Source organism: Fundulus heteroclitus, chromosome 12 (genome assembly GCF_011125445.2).
Source record: "Fundulus heteroclitus isolate FHET01 chromosome 12, MU-UCD_Fhet_4.1, whole genome shotgun sequence".
NCBI lineage: Eukaryota > Metazoa > Chordata > Actinopteri > Cyprinodontiformes > Fundulidae > Fundulus > Fundulus heteroclitus.
In genome coordinates, this window is record NC_046372.1 from 30,404,646 (window position 1) to 30,420,991 (window position 16,346).

At 39.7% G+C, this 16,346-nt stretch overlaps 1 protein-coding gene across 1 annotated transcript in view; it reads right to left on the reverse strand.

Annotated features, from left to right (window-relative positions):
- fam172a (family with sequence similarity 172 member A) overlaps positions 1-16,346 on the reverse strand; it is a 213,927-nt gene that overhangs the window by 96,937 nt on the left and 100,644 nt on the right. The window contains exon 8 of the mRNA XM_036144419.1: positions 12,007-12,126. Within this exon, the coding sequence (XP_036000312.1) occupies positions 12,007-12,126 (120 nt within the window). The remainder of the gene's footprint in view (positions 1-12,006; positions 12,127-16,346) is intronic.

Here is a 16,346-nt window from a genome sequence, read left to right on the forward strand (position 1 = left end):
AGTTGAATTTGCGTGATGAGTATGTGACTATTTGTAACCCCGCAGCCAAAGTTCCTCTCCTGTCATTCTTTCTAATGGAAGAATTAACCAGGGGGAGTGGGGGTAGGGGGGGTTGACACGTGACGAGTGAATAATTTGAGCTGTCAACATGTCATCTTCACCACATTCAAACCTTGTGTCAAGCACTTGTATTCCCTCTCTGCTGAAGGTGACCTAGGTCGTAACCGAATGGCACACCCAGACACAGCAGGTGAATTGTGGGGAAATGCCACGGCGGCAACTCCGACTGCGAGACAATGGAGGGTGAGTGAGAGTGAAAGGACAGACGGAGCGAAAAACAATATTTGCAGAGGTGTGTTTAACGCTGTGGATTCCAACAGAGAACAAATAGAGTTCTTGAAATTTGACATGATATTAACTGAAAAAAAAAAAGGGGGGGTAAGGCCACAATTTCAGCCTGGTGGTCGAAATGCAGGAAGGAGGAAAGACTGAGGTCAGGTTTACAAGAAGGACTAATAGATTTGATGAATAATGCTGTAGCAAATTGGATGTGAAGCTTGTAGATGAGAGGGAAAATGTATCAGAAAGAATGAAAGAAAGAAAATAAGGGGCAATCGACTGTAAACACTTGGATATGGGATCAAGAGGTAAATTATAAAAGAGAAGATAGCACCGCTGTGACCAACAAAAGGAAATTGTTGGATATTTGTTTTTAAAAAGTGTTGGTTTGCTTATTAGAGATGATGTCAGAAAATAAATGAATGAAGAGTGGAATAACCTGGCAAAGCTTGCCCAACGAGAATGAAAGACCGAGAAAAAAAAAATAGAAAAGAGAGCGAGATCTCGCTACTGAGCCAACGAGACAGGAGGAACGGGAAAGCCAGACAAAGCGGCACGCTGCTTTTACAAAGCAGGAACAAAGAGAAGAGATGCATCATGGGAGTCTGAGCCTTTCGCCACCACTAACGCCATGTAGACGGGGCTTGATGTTATTGTCAAACATACGACGTTTAAACATGTGATTTGAGTTTGGAAATACGGTAATCCTGCAGTACCACTTTAACCATCATAGATAATTACACAAGGGTCATTAATTGTCTAAACTATATATTAGCACATAATACAGTATGAAACATTAACTTAGAGTGTTTAAATGAAACATACCATTCCAAAATTGCAACTTTTGTTCAGCAAATCCTTTCTACCTGTTGGCATCAGACTTTTCTACTATCACAATCATAAAACATCTGTACCGGTGTACTGATTTCTGTAAAGTATTTTCCACTTAAAATAGGATGCAGATAGTTATATGTATTTAACATGGTGCTGCCTGTACTTAAATCTGATTGAAGGACCCTAACAAAACTTTATCTTGCACTTATTTATACTTTTTCTTCACAAAACAGTTTTTCTGTTGTATTCTATGATTGATTCTGTTTCATATGTTTTATACTTCAGATGCACAATTAAACTCAGTGACTGTAGCCCAAAATCTCTCTGGGATTAATAAAGTATTCTAAAGCTTATGATCTCCGTATATATGTTAGTAGAAATCCCAAAAAATCTGCATTTATGTATGTTTGATTTTAGTAGGAATGCTTTGGGGAGGGTAGTGGCAGGTGAGGATGGCTTCACTTGTTTGTGTTTTTCTAACTTTATTGGAAGATTGGCTTCAAACTTTTTTCATCCAAGTGCTGTGACTCCTAGTTGCCCCCGTTTCTTTTTCCTCTTCCTCTCCCTCCCTTTCCATGTCAGCCGCTCTCTCTTCCTCCGGCAGGTCTGATATGCCAGAGCTGCAGCTGAACTCTGAGTAGCACTGTCTCCGGGAAAAAAACAAAGTGATCAATGTGAGAAGGCACGGGGCGCTCACGGACAGGCCAATCAATGGTGGAAAGAACCTTGCCCAGGGCCTTATGCAAATGGAAGCACGTCCTGTAACCTCAGGAGTGAACATGCGCACTAGATCAATGGGACGAGGGTAGAACCTTACAGCAAGATCAGCCTCAGCCAGTAAATATGTAATGATGAATCCCTGAAGATTTAACTGAACTCAAATGAACTTCATCCAGCTCGGCGTCTTATATCACAAAAAGGCGAAAGAGGGCTTGTTGTGAAGAGGTGGGGTGGAAGGTGGGTGGAGCGGGACAAGAGAGATTAGACAGCCTTTGCAAAGCGATGCACCGAGGACAGATGGATTCTGCACTTCCTTTTCACTTCTGTTGAAGAAAAAGAATACCTGTCGGAGACGCAATAATTTCAAGATGTATCACCATGGAAACATGTTTCTGTTTGGAGCCTTTTGAGCTTAGACCTAGTGAGAACTTTAGTGGTCTTTCATAAAAATAATCTGACTCTGTCTGAAGTAGGCAAGGATGTATGCTTGTAGTTTTGTTAAAAGAAAAGAAGCAGATTTTGAGTTATTGCCTTGTTACACCAATGAAATGGACCAATAAAGCCTCCTCATCGGAATAGTTAACAACACTGGGCTAATAAGCACTACAGAAGCCTAAACAATGCATGTTGGGCAACAATTTGAATATGCAGAGGAAAACTGTGATGGTGATTAAATACACAAAACTCGTACACAATGTGAGAGTACAAAAACTGGCTAAATATTAGCCATTAACGATGCTAGAGTTACCATTTGCACTGAATCTTTTGTATGCCCAACCTGAAATGGAAGTCTATATGTATTTGATCAGCTCTAGTCCAAAGTCTAAAATACTTAGACTAGTCTAACTTAAGCTGGATACATTTAAAGTGAACAGATTCAACAAAGCACAGTTCAGTTAATGATACCTTTAAACTATTAGTGAATATAAAAAAGCTGCACTTAATGCTTTTTTTGAGCACAGGGTCACTGTCAGTGGTGGTACTGAAAACCATGTTAAAAGTCCACAAAACATTCATGATACAAAATGTCCATATCATTACATCTGGATAAGTACTTTCTGTTGCCATATGGAAAAATAAATCAAAGTGGACATAACCTTTATAGATATGTCCTAATTCAGATGTTGGAATGGAAGATGTAAAACAAAGAAAAAAAGGTTTCTGCTCTGAAATTGTTTTTGTTTTGTAGCAAACTCTCCCAAATAGGTAAATGAGACACCTATAGTCGTCTACATGTTAAGAGAATAGCATAAGAAACAAGAAGTGCAAAGTATTTTTAATCCCAGACTCCTCTCTGGCAACAGAAATGCAAGGTAGAAACCGAAAAAAAACATGCTCCCGAAACATAGAGAGAAACACCAACAAAGGTGAGAATAATGGCGACATATTGAAGGGAATACTTCACAAAGCCTATTGTGCGAGTATCCTTTTCAGGCAGCAAACCCGCTGTAATTTGGTCTGCATCATCTGCCTCTAGTCACAATGCAGCACTACAGCTTTGAAATGGATGGCAAATGAAGGCCATTTGTACATAATCACAGCAGATAGAAGAATTCAGGAGCCCTACAATGTGCTGTTGAGGTGGAAAGAAAGACCTTGGTCTATCTGTGGCAGCCAGTGCGGCTAAGGTTTAGAGGGGGTGTCGGGGGGGTCCTTTTTTTCCCCAAGAAACAAGCAAATCAATTCAAATCAAATCAGCCTGCTAGCCGTGACATTTAAACAGTTCAATTTACATCCTTATGTTAAGAGGAGAGCCGCTCTCTAAGATCCTATTCATTCACAAAGAAATTAGACGGCTATATTTCAGCCGCTTAATAGAGCAAATATGCTGTAGCTGTACTGACGAAGAAACCGTGTCTCCTCAGACTGTACAAAGGGCCAGGCATTGTGTGTCATTATGAGCGGAGCACAAAAACACAGACAGTCATGATGCACATAAAATAGGGCGCAGGCCGAACACAGCTCAATGCACTGTATGCATGCAGTACAGCATCCTCGCACAGATGCGTGTGCAGTGACACACAGGCGCGCATTCAAACACAGAGTCATCGCTGCTTGGTGTATATACGGAGGGCTGCTGCCCTGCTGTGAAGGCTGGCAGGCACTTTAGTCATGGTGGTCCTTTTGTTTCACATCAAACAAAACGCCACAGCTTTGCATACGGCTCTCACTAATTTCTGCTAGTGTGACCCAGCCATTTATCATTGTCTCTCACCTTCTCTCCTCCTTTGCTTCCCCCTAATGTGGCTCTGATAGCTGCTCTCCACCGAGCAGCTCTGCTTAAGGACGATAGAGGCGTCTTCAGGCCAGGGTTGACACAAACGTGCACGCGTCTGTGTTGCACGTGCGTGCACGCAAACGCGCGGAATTAGGCAAATACAGATCCATACAATATGGGTGCGCCCACTTGCAGACACAAACACCGTCTAAAGACGGATGCATACAGGAAGCCGCACTGAAACTGCATGCCCGCAGCTATGGAGAACCTTGAGATAAAAACAAACCAGAGGCAATAGACTGGCAAGCACTTAAGAGTTTCCAAGGCGGGCGACACAAGCATACAGCATTAAATGAAGGGCTTTTCAGAGCATTCATATGCAACAAACTTAAGTGATTTTCTTCCTTGCGTTGTGATGACCTCAGGTGAAGGTTGCACTACTCCTCACAAAGTATTCTGAACAGACATCAATGTGGAGTAGTTCGACAAGTAAAAGTGATATGCCTGCAGTTTAGCAAAGTGAACTTGTTTGCTCATTGACTTCGACATTAGATATTGTAAAACCACATATATGTTTGTGTTTCATTTGTTTTTGCTTATAACCAGGATGTAGCAGCAGGACTTTGGAGAGCAAACATAGCGACAATGTCACAAAACAGGTGGTCAATTAACACTTTCCTTGTATTGGTTAGGAGAAACCGTCCAAAACGCCAATGCCCCTGTGCCTTAATGTTTTCATAATAACTTAAGGAAATTTTAACAATTTAAAAGTCCAGGTTTTAACCAACACTTATACTTTTAAAGCACTATCTATTTTCAATGGTAACTAATTTTTGGACACCAGGTTTTGTGCAGGATTGTAAGAAGGGTTGCTCTAAAATTGTGACAACTGCAAAGAAGGATTGTTGAAAAAATATTAAGAGATCAGCAGGAAGTTACACGGCACCCTGTGACCCTGGAATCCTGCAAAGACAACAAGCTCTAAGCTTTGTTTTGAATAGTAGCGAGAGATTGGAGGAGAAAAAAAATCAATTAGAAGTTAAAAAAGGTAGAGTGGAATTGGAGTGTAAATACATGTGCACCAAAGATATAAAACTGAAGTGGTATAGCTAATGAATGATTAAAACTGAACCGTTGTCATTATATAGAGACATGACTCTGACCTTGTTTAGAAAATACAAAGTGGAACACAAGTGAAATTAACTAATTGAAACTACCAGTACAACTTGTAAATTTGACAATTAAGCAAAACGGAAACTGGAGACTCCCTGAAGAGACAAACATCCCCCACCTGTCTCACCTGAGCAATCTCACATCTGACACCTGCCACAGCACACATTATACTTACACAAACAAAACCAAGGATGCCAAAGAAAAACTGCACATCAACTGAACGAAGACTGAGCCCAAACAGATGGCATTACAGAGAAACTGTGCAGACAGCTTTCCGGCAAGCATGCAGAGTTTATATACAGCGTGTTCACACAGGATACTCAAAAATCTGTAACTATGTTTCTGAGGAGCTGCTGTGGTGGCTGGCTTGTTGGCATCCATACTTTGCTGTACTGGGAGACAGATGCATTCTTACATAAGACATTATATAATCCTGCCCTGTCCTATCCAGTGAGTTTCTGCCTTCAGTTTCTCAGCCAGACAGTTAGACATTTTTTAATGTAACTACCACCACTTTATGGGTATATGGGTCCACAGATCCATCTCAGGGAATGAGAAAGTAAATTGAAGTTAATTTATGTCAGAATTTCAATTCAAGAAGTGAAACATATGTAGGCCTTCTGTATAGATCCATTATAGACAAAGTGTATATATTTCTAGAAATTATTTCTTTGAATTTAGCTGATAATGGCTAACAGCTAATGGCAATGTAAAAATCTCTTGCAAAAGATTTTTAGAATATCATGTAAGACCTATGAAAAAGCCTTGATAAAACAGAAATGTCTGCCTGCTTAAAATTATGTCCATGTATGGTACACTGTATGCACGTATGTCGAGGCTCCTTTTGCATGGACGACTGCATTTCTGCAGCGGGCCATAGATTAGCCTGTGGCTCTGCCGAGGTGTTGAGGAAGCCCAGGTTGCTTTAATAGCGGCCTTCAGCTCATCTGCTTTATTGACTTTGATATCTCTTGTCTTCATCTTGACAATACTCCTTGGATGCTCTAAGGGGTTTAGTTCAGGTGAGTTTGCCAGGTAATTAAACACAATGATACTGTGGTCGTTAAACCAGACGTTGGTACTTTTGGCAAAATGTACCAAGTCCTGCTGGAAAACAAAATCAAAATCTTGTGAGCAAAGGGAGTGCTCTAGTACGTCCTGGTAGATGTCTTAGAGCTGATAAAAGTCAGTGCACTGAGACCAGCAGATGAAATGGCTCTGCAAATCACCAAAAAATGTGGAAACTTTACACTAGATGTCGGCCAACTTCAATTCTATGCCTCTCTGCTCCTCCTCCTGATTGTTGGACCTTAATTTCCAAATTAAATGCAAAATTTGCTTTTATCTGAAAAAAGGACCTATGACCACTGAGCAACAGTCCAGTCCTTTTCCTCCTCAGTCCAGGTAAGACACGTCTGATGTTTGGGGTTCAGGAGGGACATAATAAAAGGGATGCACTTATTCTTTTGGCTTGTGCACATTTTTCTACCAGACTTGATCCTTCTTCTCAGATTTCCATTATTATGCTTGGATACATCACTCTGCGAGCCAGCTTCCTTCCCAATGGCCTTTTGTAACTTGTGGGTGTCAATGAATGTGGGTCAGTTGTCTGGAAATCAGTCTTCCCTTTATTGTGTATGATTGCATAACATGTTATTGTAATAATGTGGCAAAAACCTAACAATAATCTTGAAAACAAGCATTTTTTTTACCCTTAATGAATATTCTACATTTCTGAAAACTAAATTTCGAGGTTTATTAGCTGTAGGTTTGTATTGTTAAATACATATGAAATATGTTTTGTAAGTAAATGAGTGAATTACTGAAATAAAATATTATCCAAATTTAACCTTTTGATAAAATTATAATTGAGATAAATCGGTACTTCTGTGAATGAGTGATGAAGGCAGATTAAAATAAACTAAAATCTGAAATACGCAACCAGGGCTCTCAGTCTAACAAAACTAGTTTTAGATTTACTGGCATAATTTGATCTTGGGACACATGGGATGAGGTACAACTGCAAAATATAAAGGTGAGATCAGGTAATGTTTGCCACGTGTATGCGCTCAATATACAATGAGAAAGAGAGGTGACATTTGGTCCAAAACCTGGTAAACTTGTTGGGGACTAACGTCTTACAGGTTGAAAAAAACAGCTTTTGACAACTGAGGGAATGTAATACATGTTTCTTTCAAACTTTGCAGCTAAGAGAACTAAAGTAAAAAAAAAAAAAAAACATGCTGGCCTGAGGTCTAAGGTAGGAAAAGAGAAGACCAGAGATGGATGGATGCATTTATATCAAGTGACAAATGTGCTAAACTGGAGAACTAGCCAGCAATCATTCCTTGCAGTGCTACTCTCTATTTACCTGCCTTTGCTCCAATTCAAAGGCAGTTTGTTAGCCTTTGATGTGTCTATAATTAGTCAGCACACACTGTGAAGTGTTTAAAAAGAATCAAATTGCATTGAAACACTTGAGTGCTCTAAACACTGGCTAACATGCTCTGCAGCAAGGGGAGCAAGCAGGAGAAATTAATGTTGGGCCTTTTGATGTGCTTGATCAGAAACGTATTTATTAACTGCAAAGGGGAGCCGTAATTAACCCACAGACAGCTTGTTTTATCTGGGTCTTCTCGTGTGTCAAATGGTTCATCCCAAAAGGCTCCGCTCACCACTTGCCAGCTCATGCACACGCATCCCATTGCATCTCACTGGACCACTTTTTCCTCAATTAAGTAGACTGTGTGTGTGCATATATAATGTATATGTGTGTAGTTGTACTGGCATGAGTGGATAAGGGAATGCATAACAATAAGAATAAAGAAATTCATACTGGCGGCTTTATAACTTCAGATTTAACATGCTAATCTTGCGTGTGTGTGTAAGTATGGATGTTTTTAATTTACTAGCAAAACAAAAACAGCTTGTGGTGAGGGGCTAAAACTTTAAAATAGATTACAGAAGTTGCAATGCAGAATTGAACAATAACCGTTCTGAGTCTTTTTTTAAGGACTGACACCAGTACTTATGACTCATCTATAGATTGTTTTCACACAAATTTGGTCTCTAAATTATATACTTTTACAAAAAAAGGGGTTTACTAAGACTCAATTCCTTTTGACGTCATATGTGAAGTGTGAATAAAAAAGTAATAAGATAGATGGATGGATGGATGGATGGATGGATGGATGGATGGATGGATGGATGGATAATGAACGATTTTAGGATAGATGGCCAAACGGACAGAAATCATTTCCATATTTCCATACCTGGAAAACACTTGGTATGATAAAACACTTGGTTTTATCTTATTATTTTACATGGGAGAGAAGTCCTAGATTGTTGACACAGTCGGCACAATGGAAACTGATGATTTTAAAATAAGATAGAATAAGACTTTATTCATCCAAAAAAAAGGGGGGGGGGACTGAACTGTTGTGGCAACATACAGAGTAATAAGTGCACATCTAGGAAGATAATTTAAAGGAAATTATCATTAAAATAAATAATACAAAGACAGAAAGCAAAATTAAAAAAATTAAACACTATCATCTACAACAAATATGAACACTATATAACACAGAAGGATGAGCTATAAATGAGGGGAAATATGTAATGCAGTACTGTACATTTATAGTTTTTTTTGTAAAGTATCACTGCTGATTGGAGTGAAAATCTTTGCTGCACTGTGGCAGCCGCAGCCTGCTGCTGAGGGAGCAGCTCAGCGCGCCAACAGCGTCTCAGAGGAGGTGAGATGCATTGTTTGGCCAAAGTCCTCCTCTCCCCCACCTCCAATGTGGGGTCCAGGGGACAGGCCACAACTTAACTGGGCCTGCTGACCAGTCTACTCCTGTCCCGCTCTGTGCTGCCGCTCCCCCAGCAGACAGCAGCTGCTTAGTGAATCCTCATATAAAAGCCCACAACACCATATTTAAACCATTTTGTCTACAGCAGTGGAAATACATTTTTAATTAGATTCTTCTCCACATTACATCTAATACGCTATGGGTTTATATGCACATATTGCACATGCATATTTGTAAGGAGGTTTTCATATGTGAAGGACAAGGCATAAACGTAGTAAGTAAAGACCTCACTGAAGTCTGTGCTTGCACGCTCACACAAAGAGAGAAAGAATATGAAGAAAACAGAGAGAAACCAAAAGATTCAAATGAGAGAATAGATGGTCTTCGTCACACAGCGAGAAAACCCAGGAGAACGTGAGTCTGTCACAGACAAAACACCGCATGAATATTTAGCAGTTAAATTAAAATTACAAAATAGCAAAACAAAAAAAAGAGTAGGTGAAAGAAACGGACAGAAAATAGCCCTGTGAACACCGGTGGGACAGGTCCAAATCTTTAACTCCCCACTACCCATGCGAACATTGTGCTGCCTACCCTCCTCCTCCCTTCGTTTTGAAGAAGAAAGCCATCTCCCAAATAATAAGGCAAGTAGTGAACCTAACAGTATACCCCCTATATCAAACAAACCACAGGAATAGGCTGTGCCCGGCTCTCAGCTCACGAAGAAGCTGTCACATACAAACAGAGCAATGTATTAGCAGAGCTAATGAAGTGTAGTGCTTTCAAGTAATGGTATTACAAATGTTTATGAAAAAGCTAAAGAAATTAACAAGATGTCTGCCGCTATTCGACATCAGAACTTCAGCACACTAAGGTATTTTTCATGCATTTATAGAATCCCATCAATAAATGATGTGCATTGTTTGTTTGGGGAACACGAGGCAGCAGGATGTATGGTAGAAGAAAGGAGCGTTGGTGTGGGCACATACTCCAACAACCCTTCGTCATCATATATGGTGCATACCATGTTCACTTGCATATGACATCATCATTACTCTCTTTATCACACCGTGACAGAAAACAGTTTTAAGTATTGATTTGACCTCTAATGTCTATACATCCTAATCCCACAGAGCATCTGTTACAAAGGCTAAACTGACACGGTTCAACATTTGAAGGACTCAGGTGTTAGGATATGATATAATATCCCAATAAATACATTGAGGGTTGTGATTGCACAGTGATGAAACATGAACACATTCAAAGGGTGTCAAAAGTTTCAAGAAGAACTGCACATACCAAACTTAATGACCAAATTATCATCAGTAACGATGGAATATGGCAATGGAAAATTTGTATTTTAGCATACCATTTGGAAACAGAATAGAGCAAGCTTTCATGGATTCCAAGTGAAGCCTAACCAACTAAGCACTCACTGTAGGTCCATTCTAGCTGGAAGGCAGTGTTATAAAGCCAAGACTCTATAACAAAACTTTTTTTTTTTTTTTCTTGACACAGCTCCCTGTGCACCAATGATTCGATCAAATCCACGTCTCTCCCACCTTTCCACTGTCTGTCTTAAGGCAGAGAGATCTACAAATCCTGCAGCAGATCAAGTTTAAAACTAGATTATCCTCATCCTAACTTATCCAAAACCTCCATCTTTCATCCTGTTCTTGATGTGGAAAGAAGCTGGATAGAGGCCAAGGACAGCGATGGGTGAGTCTGTTGACAGAGGCTGAACTTTCACAACCTAAACTCATCACATTTACTTGTGTTTTAATGTCTCTATTTGAAAATAATAAATTTTGCTTTACAGATTATCTGAAATATCAAATCTTAATCCACATTTTGTCACATATATAGCATACAATTTAACTAAATAATCAAATATGCAAGGATGAAAAAAATAAAAGGATAAAACAGATGCAAGAACTGGGTAGGATATGCTAGCACATCGTTAAATCAATACTTTATTGAGGCGCCTGTTGATTAATTTTCAACACTCAGGTTTTGGTGTATACATTAAAATTTATGCAAAATGTTTTGAGAAACCTGTAAAAAAAAATCAGCCGTCTTCGTACGACGTTCCTAACACTTATACATCTAGAGTCTCCACTCTAATTCACCCCAATAGTCTTCTATCGGGTTGAGGTTAGGGCTCTGTTCAGGCCAGTCAAGGTCATCCACAGCTAACTCTCTCATCCATGTCTTTATGGATCTTGCTTTGTGCATTGGTGCTCAGTCATGTTAGAGGAGAAAGGGGTCAACTCCAAACTGTTCCAACGAAAAAAATAAAACAATAACCCCACACTAGAATCCCCCGTCCACCAAACTTTACACGTGGCACAATAAAGCCAGACAAGTGCTGTTCTCCTGGGAACCACCAAACCCAGATTGCCAGATGCTTGGTTCAGTTTACGTGGCCTAACACTTTGTGGTTGAGTTGCTGCCATTCCCCGTTGTTTCCACTTTGTTAAGAAACCACCAGCAACTGACTGCTGAATGTTTTGGAGCAAGGACATTTCCCCACCGGACTTGTTGCACAGGTGGCGTCCCATCATGGTACCATTCTGAAACTGGCTGAGCTCCTGAGAGCGACTTATTCTCTAACCGATGTTTGTAGAAACATTTTGCATTCCTAGGTGCTTGATTTATGCACCTGCGACCATAAAAGTGATGGGAACACCTGATTTCAGTTATTTGAACAGGTGAGTGAATACTTTTGGCAATATAGTGCAGGTAGATGAAGAAGAAAAAAGAACACAGGTAATAATATTGACATAGGATGTCATGTAAAGTTATAAGCCTGAAACTAGTTTGTAGATGAGTAAGAAGATTGTCATACTTCATCTTAATATGTCTTTAGCTATTGGGAGGTAAGAAGGGCAGGTGGAAAACTAAAACACTTACCAACTCAACAAAAGACAGGCCTCCGTAGCTGTGGGCGATAATGAAGACATTCTTGGCAGCGGCTTTGGACACAAAGTGGTCCCACACGTAGAGCACATGTTCTTCAGAGGAGCTGTTTTCCTTTAACAGAGAAAAACAAACTCAGATGTCAGATCTATATCAATGAGAGAAATAGAAATATATTTAATCTGGCTTCACCTAACCAGTAAAACAATTCGCATTTGATAAACTGTATTGACAGTTTTACACTAAAATATTAAGTCCTTAACCCTAGGCCCAGCCAAAATGGGAAAAAAAAATAAAAAAAATAAAAAGTGGTGTTAGCCTAAGGTAACTTTAACAAAAAGCCACACTTCAGCAGATCAATAAGTCTTGCATTTTGCAAATGCCCCAGATGTAAAACTCAATAGTGGGGATGACATAACATTTAAATCTTAATTTGTAGCCCACTCCTGAATCGATCGTCCACCCAAACACCAGCGAGGGCAAAATAGGAAGACACTAAAAGAAGGTCGAAGGGGGGAGAAAAAAAAAAAAGCAACAAGAGACAGGAGATAAAAAACATGCACACACCTGCTAGTGTACTCACATCACTCTCATCTGTATGTATACAGTCACACAGACATCCAGGTTCATGTAACTGGAAGACATGTTTAATTAACCTGAGATGTAAGGGCTTATCCAAGGCTGCGGTGAACAATAGTAAAAGTACAGGCCAGAAAAGGGCAACCGTTAATGAACTTGGGACATTGATTCAGGGCTTTGATTTCCTATCAAACTGTCTGGTTCACAATAGAAATCAACAACGCAAACCCACAAGAGGCTGCTCTCCACACGGAGCCCCGCTGACTGGAAACACCTGTATCTTCTAAAGCAACTCAACACAATGCCAGAGCAATGCTACTCCCCCCCTCCCCCCAAACAAATATACACACAAGCACACTGACAAGCACCCGCATTTCTACTAATTAGCATACCTATGCATGTAAAAAATAATATCTGGAAATAAACAAACACACGGCCTATGGAGAACAGAGACTCGTCTGTTAATTGAGTGTCAAACTGTTCAATGTGACTCAAAACAAATAATTAGCAATATAAGGTAAAGGACAAAGGATGTCTCTTCGGAGACTATCCTGTTAGTTTCCATAAATGTGATTGCATTTTAATAAGATAGTGCATTATAACAGAAAGATAATTACTTTAACTTTCACTTTCCAAAAGGTGGTAATTGAGGAGAAAGTGTGGAACACACACACGCACGCATGCATATATAAAATAGTATCTGGTTTAAACAGAACTTTTAGAGGAGAGTAAGCCATCCTTTGAATTGATGAAGTGCTTTTGCTTGCCTGCAACTGTGCGTAAGAGTCTGTGGAAGCTTGTAGCTTTTGATGATGTGCTGATGTGTATTTTTTGGTCGTGGTGTTTGTCTAGAAGTAAATTAACCTGTCAGACTGTTTGTGTTTGCGCCATATTAGCATGTGTGGGTTGTAGTGTCAGCACCAACCTTGGTTCACAGAGTGTGATGCAAGAGTGGGCAACTGCACAAATGTTCTGCCCTTCCGCCGTTGGAGCAGTGCATTTGTTTCAGCGTGTGTGTGTGTGTGTGTGTCTGTGTGTTTATGGGTTTTGGGCTGGCTGAAGCCGAGTTGTCTGTCTGAAAGGCTGTGACATCAAAGTGCTTTGAAGTCTCCCTCCACTCTCCTCCACCATGTCACCCTTCATCTATGAGGTTCATTTCATTAGTCTGCCGCCCCTTCCTCACTTTCTCCCTCTTGTCTATATTCTTCACTCCTCCACAGATGCCACCTGTTTTTTCACACGCCTCTTACTTTCCCTTTGTCCTCCTATCTAGTCAACCTTTACAGGTGAGGCCTGACATGGGTTTGTGGCAGTATGTGGCTCTATTACGAGTGTGGACGTGCATTCAAATGAGTTGCTATCAACAAAACACAGGCTAATCAGATTTATAGGATTGTATAGAATTCATGCTAAGTTTTTGCATTTTGTCACGTTACAACAACAAGCTTCAACAGACTGATGACGTAAGAGGGTGGAGAATGCCTGGTTCTCAAAATAATTAAACACCAAGTCCCCTTTTCTTTAATGCATCTAATATAAAAATTAATACAACCACCTGCCTATGGACGTCACCGAATTAGTAAATAGAGTCAATTTGTGTATAATTTAACCTCAATATAAATCCAGCTGTTCTGTAAGTGCCTCAGAGGTTTGAGAACTTTAGCGAACATCATGAAGACCAAGGGACACAGCAGAGAGCTCAGAGATAAAGCTGTAGAGATGTTTAAAATGGGGTTAGATTCTAAAACAATATCTCAGTCTTTGAACAACTCATTGAGCACCAACTGTATATCCAAGTCAGACAGGAACGTCATAAGTTCACAAGGTGAGTGTTAAACAGGAAACTGGAGGAGCTGCAGAAAAATCCACAGCCCATGTGGGAGAATAAGTAGACAGGACAACCATTAATTGTACACACTAAAAATCTGGTCTTCATTAAAAACAGTAATGATTCAAATATGTTTTTTTTGTCATTACACATATGACATACAACAAAATGACTGAGTCTCCCTAAAAGAACACCACAACATTCACATTTTAAATCACCCCCCTTCCTTCATTTCTTTTTCTCACCACACGCACTTACACCCCCATTAAAGGGCTCAATAATTTACAAAAACCAAGAATCCAAAACATCCCTACATAGTTTGTCATAAGCCATGTCGGGGACAAATGCTTTTGGCCAACATGCAAATACTGCAGATCACTGTGAAATAAACATTCCCACCACAAATGTGGGGACTCTCCTTCTACACAAACAGGGAAGCTGGTCTGAGTTGATGAGGAAGTGATGGCGCTAAATACAGGGCAATCACATAAGAACATCTTTCAGAGGATGCTAAAGACTCACAGCATGACAACGACTCTAAACATACAGCCATTCACTTCTATACAGAAAACCCCTATTATTATCTTTAGCTGTCACTTTACACATTTTGTATTAAATAATACTGTATATTCTTCAGTGGTAGTATCAAGGTGTATGTTGTTTGTACCTATAATACTTTATCAGTTGGTTTTGCTGTTATTTTTATCTCTCTCTCTTTGCAGGTGAAGAAGCAGACTCAGAGGATGGTATATTGCTCTCTTCCTTTCCTCTCCTCTTTTTCCTTCATCTTTTCTCCCTTTAGCATTTGGTCTAATCTGTTTCTCTCCTTTTCCCCCTCTCCTACCTTCCTGTTTCAATTGCCCATTGAACATGAAATCTTATAAAGCTTCTTACATATGTAAATCAAGTATAGCACTATGGTGAAAGCAGTAAGACTCCACTTGTGAATGTAAAATCTGTTGGGCTCTTTTTGGCATTAAGACAACAATTCTTAATGCTACATTGCCAGACAGGACACACAAATTAATAAATAAATAAACATACAGTCAGAGCTACAATGGAATGGTCTAAATATAAGTAAATATATATATATATATATATAAAATAGCTCAGTCCAAGTTGAGGCATAGATCAAAAGACTTTAGAAACTGCAGTTCACTGATTATCACCAACCAATCTGACTGATCTTGATCAATTTTGACAATTGCAAATGTTATTTCCAAAATGTACAAAGCTGATAGAGATGTAAAGCTAAAAACATCCACCTTTAATAGCATGGGAGCAAGTTCTAAAGGGAAATTGCCTTTTTCCAGTCATACTGACTACTCCTTTATACTAGAGCCCTATTCACCAAGTCACACTGACAAATATGCTCACATTCCTACACTGATGCACACATTGAAAGATAAGTGTCTTTCCAAGGGGCACATCGACATGTAAGACAGAAAGCAGCTAGAATTGAACCCACAGGTTCCTGATTGCGAGACAACTACTCCTTCCACTAATCCACAGTTGCCTAGTTTTCTGATTTTGACTATTTTGAGCTCCGAAATCCACATACAATACACTTAAGTTTGTGACTATACCGTCACAGCAATGTAGACAAGTTCAAGTGGTGTAAATACCTTTCCATGGCACTGTGTGCAATAAGTGATGATTAATGAATAAAAGCATCTTTAAAAAGCTGCAGATTGATGTTGTCAATTTGACAAGGAGAGCCCTTTATGCCACCTCCTCATCCTTTTGCCGATACACTCAGCGGTAAAACCAATATGACTGACTACTTGGCATAGTGTTGTACTACATAATCTAAGCAACATTAGCATACTGCTGCAATTATTTCCTGAGGTTAATTCGCTGTAGTGGAGCGTGCCGTCCTGCAAGACTGACTTTCTGTCACCAGCTTTCACACGAGATATCTAAGTTT